The sequence below is a fragment of the Crinia signifera genome, chromosome 6 (genome assembly GCF_055691185.1).
Source record: "Crinia signifera chromosome 6, ASM5569118v1, whole genome shotgun sequence".
Taxonomy (NCBI): domain Eukaryota; kingdom Metazoa; phylum Chordata; class Amphibia; order Anura; family Myobatrachidae; genus Crinia; species Crinia signifera.
In genome coordinates this window covers 144,047,286-144,059,548 of record NC_139222.1, presented here as the reverse complement: position 1 = coordinate 144,059,548, position 12,263 = coordinate 144,047,286, and the positions used below count along the sequence as shown (strand labels likewise).

The 12,263-nt window shown below is 40.0% G+C and overlaps 1 protein-coding gene across 1 annotated transcript in view; it reads right to left on the bottom strand.

Moving 5' to 3' along the window:
• Nucleotides 1–12,263, bottom strand: part of CNTNAP1 (contactin associated protein 1) — a 68,479-nt gene that overhangs the window by 31,110 nt on the left and 25,106 nt on the right. The window contains exons 5-12 of the mRNA XM_083147520.1: nt 11,474–11,677; nt 8,703–8,887; nt 7,865–8,005; nt 6,536–6,797; nt 5,907–6,056; nt 2,190–2,361; nt 1,615–1,721; nt 888–1,007 (exon numbers count right to left, since the gene is read on the bottom strand). Of these exons, the coding sequence (XP_083003646.1) occupies nt 888–1,007; nt 1,615–1,721; nt 2,190–2,361; nt 5,907–6,056; nt 6,536–6,797; nt 7,865–8,005; nt 8,703–8,887; nt 11,474–11,677 (1,341 nt within the window). The remainder of the gene's footprint in view (nt 1–887; nt 1,008–1,614; nt 1,722–2,189; nt 2,362–5,906; nt 6,057–6,535; nt 6,798–7,864; nt 8,006–8,702; nt 8,888–11,473; nt 11,678–12,263) is intronic.

Genomic DNA, 12,263 nt, shown 5'->3' with positions numbered 1-12,263 from the left:
AGGATTCATCATATGTCGGCGCCAGCGATGCTCGTCACCCGCCGCTGCCCACCCGCTCTGCCATGCACAGTACATCACCGGCTATCTCCGATGGTCCCCCTGCGCGTCCGGCTCTGCCGCTGGGTGAGCTGAGCTGAATTGCTCTGGCTCACTGCCGCGGGCGGGAAAGCAGCTGAGCTGAGCAGCGTGAACTTCGCTGCACTCAGTCAGTCAGCGTGAGACTGACTGAGACTGCAAATAAAGTTAATTCACCCTCCCTCCCGATCCTCCATACAGTTAGCAGTCCAGACTGCTCTACATTTTTTTGAGGTGGGCAGTGAAATTTGTATGTAATCCATATATATATATATATATATATATATATATATATATATATATATATAACTTGGGGGGGGGGGGAATGGTGTGCCTAGGGGCGGCCTGACCCCTAAATTCACCCCTGCATATGTTACACTTAATGATTTTGACTTAGTTCTGTATAAATAAATATTATACTAAGAGTAGCAGCAGCAATAAATATGACTGAGCTTAGACAGATCTAGGCTTGGAGGAAGCATGAGTGACCATACATAGAGGTCTTTTTACTATGCCTTGGAGAGAGCTAAAGTGGAGAGTAATATAGTACCAAGAACACAGCTCTTGTAATTTTTGACCCGATAATGCTATGAAGGTAGAGACAAAAACATTTTCTTGGTGGCCCTTTTTCTCGTCGTTCAGCACCAGCTCCCCCGTCCCGCCATGTGTATGGGACTTTAGTTTAAAATAAATGAAATAAGTCTACGGTAGTTACTGTATATAGACATTTTAGGACTGAGGCTGCTGTTTTCCAGCTGTTACTGAACTACAATTCTTATCATGTTTGGATTGCAATGATGAGATCACAGTACCAGAAATGTCACAGTAGACAGTAAATGGCTTTAAGGGGCCACTGCCATCAGGATCCACAGTGTGGTTGCCAGAGTATTTCCCACTGATCCTGTAGGCATCACAGTTTTCCTTGTACAGAGCTTAAAAACAAGAGTTAGAAGTATTACAGGTGAAGAAAAACAAAACGATTACATTTCACAAGAGAAAGTAACAGATCAGCAGGCCCATGCCTTTGCTTAAACAATGTAATGACGGTTCCCAGCTCAAAACACTGATACGAAATCCCCAACTGACTGACTGAGGAGAAGATTTATCATTTCTTGGAAAGAAATAAAGTAGAGCAGATGCTCATGACAACCAATCAGCTTCTGTCATTTTTTTAGCACCGCCTGTAAATGTTAGAAGCCGATTGGTTCATATGGGCAACTTCTTTGCTTTATCTCTCTCCAAGATTTGATAAATGTCCTAGTTAGTTCTGTCTGGCACACAATGTCCGATTATAATGCTATTGAAATGATAGGCTGCATTCTAAATTTAATTTAGTTAATCTTACAAATTGCTGACTCCGCAAGATTATCCTGTATTTACTGTATGTGTAAGCAATACATGAAATTTATCATTTGGAGAATAAATGTAAGAATGAACAGGCTAATTTAGGCATACTATTATTTGATTAGGACCTTTGGGAATTGTGCTTTGTAGTATCCTGACGTTGGCTCTGATTTGGAGCTACAACTGGACACTCACATTTGTGGCAGGTTTCACCCTTGTAGCCGGTCATGTCACAGTAGCAGAAGAAATCATCCCAGGACTGGTAGCAGCGACCTCCATGTTCACAAGGATTCGGTCTGCATCTGTAATCCCGAGAGGTGGTAAGAACATGAATGAGGCCAAAATATATTCTATCACTTTTAATACTCTATAGATTAATCTAGCGATTAATCTTCAAATAAACAGTCCTTTAATAGGAGGAGTAACATCTGGAAATCCTCTTGAATACTAGTTCCTAAATCTTACAGTGTTGATACAGAAAATAGTCTCTCTAATAAGTGTATATTTAAAAATATCTTCAGTAACAGATAAATAACATGATCAATGTTCTTTCCATTTGTGATAGAAAAACACAAACATTTGTGTACAATAGTATAGATAACTAATATGGTAACAATGGAGTGCTCAAATTATTTCCTACATTTCATTTGCAATATTGGGGAATTGGTTGACCCTTAATTTTGGATCTGCATAAATTGATTAATGATCCTTACTGACTGTTTAGCAGAATGCCCTAGGTAGGTGTGTTTGTACTGTAGATTAATAATTACCGGTCCGCAATTGCGCAAACATTGAACATAACTTCTGAGAACCTCCCAAGCCATCCAAGCTGCATACGATGGAAGTCCACAGGCTGGCCATCCACAGATATCAACTGCATGCATCCATGAAATGCCGTCTGGTTGGAAAAGCAGCTAGAACCTGCAGCTGGTTTAGGGCAACCTGTTTGATAAAGAAGGCAGTGAGCTGGACATGCCTATACTTCTACAGTAGGACCCTCTGGATTTAGAGTGTTTGGATAGGTGTCAATTCAATGTAGACTTCTAGTAATACACGTTCAAGAATCACAAATACGTTTAGAAAGTTTTAAATACACCTTAAATATATTGTTAAAGTCAATATTGAATAATAAATGCACTGTTATTTCTGAAGGACACTGCATTTAAAGATTACTGCCAGCAGAATATTATTACCTTTAGCTGCCCACGCATGCAGCTATTTTGATATCAAGTTTAGTAATGTTAGAACAAATTGCCCCCAAATTGCTCAGTTTATTTGTTGAAATAACTGGGAATTTAGGTGCCATCATTATCTGACTGAAGTGTAATAACATTGGCCCTTATTCTGGTTGGTGCGGATATATCCGCGTGCGTTCGGGCCGCCGATGTTTTGTGTCTGCGCATGTGCAGAGGCGTCTCTGCGCATGTGCGAGCGGGGCGTACGGCCAAATCCCGCATGATATGTGAACACTCCGAACAGGGGGTGGAGAGGGGCGTGAAGGGCTATTTGGGCTCATTACCATATGCATACGCCCCGCGTTTCATGGGCGTTCCCATGCAAACGCTGGGCGTACGTATGGTAATGCGGCCGTGACGCACGTGTAGGGGGCGGACATATGACATCGCCGGATGTCAGCTGCCCGCCAAGATCCCTGCTTTTGCACGGAAAAATGTCTGTGTGGTCTGAGGTTGCGGGAGCTGGTGGAGCACTCGGTCCTGCATTCGATGGTCTGCGACCATCGAATGATGGGGGAGGTTCCCTTAGATGGAGGAGGCGTATTCCGTGAAAAATACACGTGCGGTCCATTCGGCCAGCTTCTTACCGCGTACGGACGGAGTTGGCGATCCGTATGGAAGGCGGGGTTTCGCACGCACGGTCCTGGCCGCATAATCGGATCCGGCCGCACCGATCAGAATAAGGGCCATTGTGATAAATTCATGAACACAATATGAATTGTCATTGGCTGACTGCACTAAGGACCCATACACATTATACTATATTGTACACAGTTGTAACCATTCAGTTCAGTTCAGTACAATATTTTATAATGTATAAACATGATCTATGGTAAGATGCGCACTCACTTGTACACCTCTGGACTGTGAGCATACCTTGAGGACTGGGGTTGGGAATGCTTGCTGTAGGAGGTAGGGGCTTAGTGAAGTGATTAGGGGGAGGTAGGTAGAGGACAGTTTGATACATTTTAGTCAATTGGAAGTTAAAACTAATGAAAAACTAGTCATGGGTTACTTTGAAGAGGCGCTTTTTAACCAGGTAAAGGGCCCCATACACCAGCAATCACAATTTATGGATTTCCAGTTACAGGGATTTTTTGGCCAGATAAATGGATTTTACAATCTATCTGACTTTGCCCACACATTACAGATTTATTTCAGTGATCGGCAGATTTTTCCATCTAAAGATTGCATCTTCATATCTGAAAATTGCCCAATCGATTGTCATTTCAGTTGTTCATAATGTAAATAGATGAAGAAGACGAATTGGGAATGCCCACACATATAAAAAAGATCTGCAGATAATACCAGATTATTAAACATGTTTAAAAACCTGATTAAGCAATCGATTGGCGATTTTGATTGGGATTGCCAAAAGGGGGAGCCCACACATCTAAAATTAATTGTGGCAATCATCTCCATATCTGAAAATTGTCACAATTAATTGCTGATGTATGGGGCCCTTAAGCCAGACTCTCTTGTTAGGCTGAGTGACTAGACATTCCTTAAAAAAAACGAGTAGGTAGACTTCCAGTAGCCTTAACAGCAGAGCAGTACACCTTATGGATCTGGGGCTGTAGAAAGGATCACCTTCTAATCAGGCCCTTTTATAGGTAAACCCAATCCTAGATGTCTGCTCATCTGGTCCCAATACCATGGTTAATCAAATACCAGCCCATGTGAGAAACATAACAACATGGTCAACTATTCCCTTTCAAAAACAAAGTAATGATAGAGGATGTTATCTGAATGCAGGGTTATTTTCTACCAGCTGTAGTATGTCACAGAAGTCTACAGTGGGTAGAAGGCCAGGTGTTATTAGAGTTTATAGATTCTGCAGAACATTGCACCTGAGAGACTTTTCTCTGCATGGCATAATGAAGATCTGTGAGAACACTGGGGTGTCTTCAGTCTCGTCCCAAGCTAACTACAGCACCGTTACTGTAATGTACTGTTACCCCTAATACACTGTATATAATAAAAATTGTATTCTTTCAACTTTGAAATCCTGAACCCTATGGTGTCCTTTCTTATCTAATATACCCTAATGCTAAAACACAGGTACTACACACTAGTAGCAGCCAATTAAGTAAACATTAGAAATAAAACTCACACACGCCAAAGCTTATTATTAAAATACTACAACACAAAAACATGCACATTAAATATGTTGTGAATAATATACTCCAAAGGACAAATTTAGACACTTTGGGGGAAATTTACTAAAGGAAATTTGTAAAAAAATAGGTGTATTTCTATCCAGAAATACACTTATTTTTGACATTTACTATCCCGAAAATATGGCAATTCGTAGTTGTATTGATGTGCTATCAATACAAATACGAATTGCCGTATTTTCGGTATAGTAAATGTCAAAAATAAGTGTATTTCTGGATAGAAATACACCTATTTTTTTACAAATTTCCTTTAGTAAATTTCCCCCTTTGTATTAAGCACCTACAAGAACATTGTAGATTAAATTAAGATGTAATTTACAGTCTTCACACAACACCAATCCATGTTAAATTCCACTTACCTTAATTACCTTGAATAACTTGTGAAATGCTAAATTATTCACTATCTTATGTTATTTTGCCGAGTGTGAATGCCGTGTGTGATTTTCTATAAGCGAAATACATTTGCGGAATCTGCGTTTCTGGAATCGGGAGCATGGAGTGAAGGGCACTGTCTAATCAGCACTGATTTTGCTGAACACTGCCATAAATATTTCCCCTTCTCAATACAAGCCAGTTCAGCTTGTCAGTTATGCTTGCTGTGACACCACCCGGCATGCTTTAGATAATACAGATAATAGAATTTTTTGGGATATACCATTAAATGCATTCATCTGGGAAATTGGGGGACACTGTTAACCTAGCGGAGTATATGGTGCATTAATTCATGAAGAACTCATAGCGTGTTTGCAGTTTGCCTCCTCACCTCTACAGCCCTCCACCAATCAGCAGTGAGTTTAAAGAGGTTTGCAGTGTCCCCCACATTTCATACCACATTTGCTAGATAGACAGTTTAGGTACACATCTGCTTACAACATTTCCTTACTGCATAAGATGGGATAGTACATTAAATGACTTTGTTACAATTATTGCTCTTGGATAGATTGAATTATTGAATGTAATACAGTGGATAAATGTTGCATCCGTCAGGGCCGTAGTTATATTGTATATGTAAAATAAAGTAAGGAAGGTATTTGATACTGAAAACAAATTGCAGTTAATAATGGGAATTTGATACCTCCAAAGTAATAAGTGTCTCCCGTCCGCAGCTGGAACAGATAGTTTATTTTGAACTGTGCGCCTTCATCCTCATCAATAATCACCAGAGCGGAGTTTTCTCTGGCCACCAGAGAGACAGAGTGCCAGAAGCCATCATTCAGCCGATATCCTGTGAAAAGAGTGATAATTAATACCTGTACCAAGTATTCACTCACCTGTATAATTCCCAGTCAAGCACCATATATTTGCAACCAGGACCAAGAGAAATAGGGGATTCTTCCATACTGAGGTCCTGTCCATACTTGCAACACTTCTACTGTCCCAGGTCTATGTGCATGTCTTTCATCATAGAGATTCTCATAGCAACATGAGCATCTGGGGTCATACAGAATAAATATCTTTGTGATAAGAGAAATGCTTAATGCAGAGGTTCACTGGTAGAAGGGGATTCTCTAAACCATCCCACTCAAGACAGGTAAGAGGACAATAATGGCAAATAACCAGGCATAATCCTTTGTACAGAGCCTCTGTCATGCTAAATGGGCTCTTGTTCCCCATTAAAGAGTTCTGTAATACTTAATCCATGTAATGGCTTAACCAACTAGTCAGGACCCATCATGCATTGTGGCAAATTTCAATACTACTCACCAGCTGCAAACACCAGCTTTTTTTTGTGTGGTTGGGAGATGGTCACATTGATCTGACCTTCGCTTAGAGCCATTTCCAGTGATCCCAAAGAACCAGCAAAATTGGTGAAAAGCAGAAGGCCAATGGTGTCCCAAGTCCGGAATTTAAAGCTCACCATCATCTTTATGTTTGCTGGGACTCCTGGCACCATTAGGTAGTTGTTAATGCCAGAAAACGTGACAGGAACGTAAGGCATTTCCACACATGAGAACCGAACCTTACCCTGTTGTACAACACAAAAAAGGTATGTGGTCATTAAAAAGTGTCAAAAAAGTTATAAATACCCTTTCCACAATGGTGGCTCTAGCACTATATTAAAGTGATATCTTATTGCTACATTGCTGAGAAGACTAGGGTCGGACAGAAGATTCTGTGAAAATCAAGGTCTTAAAAACTTGCCAAATGACATAGTAGTGAAATGAACTATTAGTAGCAGGCAGAGACAATGTATGCACACCTGACAGGAACCAAAGCCAATCCAGTCAGATGTGTCATTCATTGTACACACTTCCCAGCACTAAGGGCTATGCTCTATTGTCAAATAAAAAAAAAACTATGTTGGCCCAAAGTCTTAACATGCCATTTTGTTTTAGAACAACCCATTGTGTTTTACCATTCACTCTGAATAAATGTATATACTAAGCTGTGTGCACCAAACAATTGCAGTACATAATGATAACATCTCCACAAGCTCATTGTGGGGCTGTAACGCATTAGATGCACCCAGTACCCTATCCATAAGGTTCATGTCAGTGCATTGCACCCAACCAGGTCATAAGCAAAATAATATTTTAAACATTTGTTGTGATGAAAAAAATGAAAAGGTAATCTTCCATCCAATCAAAGATGCAGAAACATAATTCTAAAATAAAATCCAGGCATGAGGAGAGAGGTACACGCACTGAAGAAAACACCTATTGGATCAGTAGTTAGACTATAATTATCCAATTAAAAGAACTGGCTTGTACTGGTTACTGTCATCATCATGTGTATATATATTTGCAACAGACTTCAAGCATCATCAAGTGATATGGCCACAGACGGTCATATAGGTCAAAGAGGGGGTTTATTCATAAAGTTACTGATAGGGGAGATTTTGGGTGCAGTTATGGGGCAGACATGGCTTGAACATTTTAAGGGAGTGTCTCAGCCTGCAACTGCTACCCCATATGCAGCTGCAATGGTATCAGGTGAGGGGAAGAAAATTATTTAATTTGTATATAAAGGAATCTTTGGTAAAAAGATGCCCACTGCCGGCTTCTCTCAACTCAAACACATCTGCAGACTCACCACAAAGCGAATGGATGAATGTTTTCTCCTTGCAAGGTCAGCAACATGGACCTTATTAAAAATGATATTCTCCAGACAGCCACGGAAGTTCTGCTTGTGAGAAATGCTTTTCTCCTGATATACAATGCCAGCAAAAAAAATCTGCATGGACAATAACATAGTCTTAAATCTCTTAACATCCAAACTTGAATGTCAGGTCTGCATAAAGGACAATAAAAAACTACTTGAAAAAAAAATCACAGGTGCATAGTAATATTATTTATCTTAATTTTACACCTGAAACAAATCTAAACGATTTACATTAAACAAAATTTAGTAAACATTACAATTGTCCCACCATTTAGTCATGAATTTATTATATATATATTTGCTAACTGGCACTAAAGGGGACATGATATGTAACTGGCACTACTGGGGACATCTGTAACTGGCACTAAAGGGGAAAAGATATATAACTGGCACTACTGGGTACATCTGTAACTGGCACTACTGGGGACATGATATGTAACTGGCACTAAATATCTGCAAGAAAACGATTGCTAAGCATTTATATTCAGTGCCTGAGATAGTACAAAACTTTGTTTTATGTTTTGAAACCTAGTTTCATGCACAAATAAAATAGTGTTTATACAGTGTTTATACAGCATAAATGCAAGATACCACAAGTTACCACATTGAAATAAGAGCAAAATAATCAGAATCCAAAATACTAATGGTTCTGAGCATTTTGGATAAGGTATACTCAACTTGTGTGTTTGTGTATATATACTGTGTATATATTAATATATATATATATGCATTAAATATTATTTTAGTGAAGATTAAAAATAAATTGCACCTCTGTGTCAAGGTCTAGCTGGTCAAAATCTCCTTTACATCGTATTCTTTGTATTTCACCATCCAATGTTATGTTGAGGTCGCGCCCATTGCGTTGGATGTGGATTGAATGCCAGTGCTGGTCATCTAGGAGGCTCCCCAGAGTGGTGATTGTGTGGCTATCTACAATGTGAAGGGGGCTGTTTCCTGTTAACACAGGGGATGAACAACATAAAAAAGCAATTGAACAGTTTTACAGGTAACAATATATTTGCATGTATATATATATATATAGTATGTTTTTACAAAGAATAGCTTTATGTGTCAATAAATGTTAACAATTAAATAAAGATGATGCATTACTAAAAGAGATACATGTCACAAGAAAATGATGCCCGGCTCTGCACGATCGCTCAGCACACAGCATCGTGGGGTGTGCTGAGCGATCATGCTTAGGCATATCGCTCAGCAAGAGAGGCGGGTCCCCCTGGGTGTAAGGGGCATTACAGTGATAAAGTAATAAGTTACTGACCCAATAAAATAGAATCATTTCTGAGATTGAAATATAATTTCTTCCTGATTCAGACCTGTTCAATAGGCAATGTATATTCGCTACCTGGCACGCCCATAAAACGCTAGCCACTCCCCTGCTTCCAGTCCCTGCCTGCCCCTTCCCTCCCATACTGAAGCGAATGCTCCAGCAAGTGTGAAACTCGCCAAAGGCATTCACTGAGGGGGTTTGCACATTTGCATATTCCGGCATGCGTAAACATGCACCATTGGCCAGGGAACTGACCTGCCAGGGTGTTCATGTGATGGCCGAGAACCTTGCATAAAAAAGTCCACCGACTCTGGCATGACACTGCTGGTTGTTGGAGCCCGGTGCTGGTTCCAAAATACAGAGGACCCCAATTTTGTCCCCCTGTATTTTTGGAACCAGGACCAGTCCAAGAGCTGGTTTCTTGAATACGGGGGGAAACCCATCACTTTTTCCCCCTGTATTTGAGAAACCTGGAACGTCTCAATGAGCACGGGGCTGGTTATGCTAAGGGTGGGGGTGGCGCGGGGCACGTGTTTTATTTTTTTTTTACTTTAAGACACTGATCTGTTCATAGATCTGTCAAACTCACCAGCCTGGACCTGGTCTATATTGTATCTATAGATTTTTTGTAATGTTAAGGTTGCGATTTGATGTTTTCTATTAGAAAACATCTGGATGTCATTTTGAAAGTGTAAATATTTTGGTCTTGGCAAACCGTGCGATTTGTACCGCAAATTACTACATTTGTGATTTTCAGTAAATGTACAATTTTGCCCATTTTTGTCGATTACATTTCACCCCAGGTCCTATTTCCAATGCCATGATCCTTTTTTACACACATTTCATTATTTTTATCATGCAACCACTTTGTCTCAGAGTTTACTTTTTTATGCTAGTAAAAGTAGTACATTCCTATATTACAAGGGGTGTGCAATAAGTTTCAGTAGGATGTGCAGTGGATATGTAGAGTAGACACAATCTGACTATCTGGTTGTAAAATGCAATCAGTTTTTGTAAAATGTCAAGGCACAGAACCACACCAAAGAAGTTGACATGTTCAGTTTCTTCACAGAAGGTACCTGTCCTCCCTATGCATGTCTTAGAACAACAGTGCTGTGATTTGGCAGGTGTACCACCCCAGTCAAACTCCCCACCTGTTCAACAGGGGCCACTAGAGAGCTGTGATCTTCTATGACTGAAAGAGTGGTCTGCAACAACAGGAGGGTTGTTTGAGCAGTTTTCAGAATTCCTGCATGGAAGATGGTCCTTGGAAGATGAGGAGAGCTGTGGTCATCCTGTGGCCACCAACACTAAGGACAAAATTGCTGAGATATGGGCCACAGTTGAAGTGAACACCAGGGTGACCAATGCCCAGTAAGAGAAGGAGCTCAATACTCCATGAAAATCTTAACTAGAGCAAGGATTCTGAATGTTGGGTGCCACATCAGCTGGCTCAAGAACAAATGGAGGCTCTGGTGAAATTTTGCTACAACAGGCTGGCCAGGTTTGATTGTGGCTGCTTACATTTTTTCTGGGAGTGGCGATAAATACTGGATCTACAGTTTCAACCCAAAGACCAAACATGTTGGCCTGGTATACCTCAACACTCCATAACTTCCGACATGAGTGCAGTGTGGCCGAACAGATGGTGGCTGTTTTTGTGGGCAAGACTAGCCATGTAGCTACCATACCACGTGCAGCAGAGCACTGTCACTGGGAACTGGTATGCCAATCAATGCCTGCCAAGTGCTATAAGCCATTTCCAGGTGCCGTCCAAGTACTTACTCTAATAATGTCCTACTTTATTAGGACAATGCACCAGCCCACAAGTCCAGGAAAGTGGTATATTTCTGGCCCATGAGCACATCTAGATGCTTGGTCATCCACGTACTGTTGCCAAAATCAAATTCAAGATGTGCAGGATTCATTTTGAATCACCAGAACTCCAAATAAAGATCTTGCAGTGAATATCTTTATCCAGAATGTAGAAGACATATTGTACCTGTTTTGGACCGGTTCGGCTGCTTCGCCACGTGGTTGTGTGCATGCAACTTTGCCTATACTCTTCTGGTGAATATTTTGAAAAAATATAATGATTACTTTGTTTTGAAATATAATATTTTTTTTGTACATTTTGAAACTAATTGCACACTATCATATATTAACCCAAAATATACACCTTAGCATTTCACTTATATTATTTTTACCATTCTTGGTCAATTTTAAATGTTAATAGCACTAGTCCTTCATACCGAGACTCATCCGAAAGACCAAGCGAGCCTTCTCTAGTTCCAGGGTTATGTAATCTCCTTGTGTCCCCTCAGCATGCATCAGCACCCCATCCTTCTCCAAGGTCTTAAAATTAAAAGAAATGTCATCTTGCAAAGTACGATTGGTCTTTTTTCTTAACTGGTAGGAAATTAAGTCATCACCATCGAAAGACAGAACATCATGGTCTGAGAAACAGAAGAACATTGTTATTCTATGTGCAGTCAGATACTGCTTTGTCGCCAACTATTACAGTACTAATAATAATGAATGCACAAACAAATATTTATTACAATGTTTTGGAAGAATCATAATTATCCTCTTTGATCTTTTCAACCTAGGTTAGCATGCACTCTGATGAACTGAGATTGTGTAATCTAACTCCCTATTAGATATAAACCAACAATAATAATATGCAGTAAAATCATGTTAGACCCCAATAAAGTTATTTAAATAAGCTAAACGATGAATTTAAAATCTAGTAATATGTTACAGCTTAACCATAAACACACGGGGTTATTCAGATGTCCTTAATTATCTATAATGAAATTGTACAGACTATACTAGTACTTCAGACAAATGTTTAGAAACACAGTTTCAGAACATACCAGGAAATAGAAATGTACTAAAATATAGAAAATCAAATTTGTCTCCAAATTAAGATCCTTATTCTGGTTGACTCACAAGGTTGTGAAATTTGCAGCCTTGCAAGTCTCCCAGAAGCTCCCCACACGGCTGCCTGTACCCCCCCCCCCCCCCTTCACATGCCGTGAT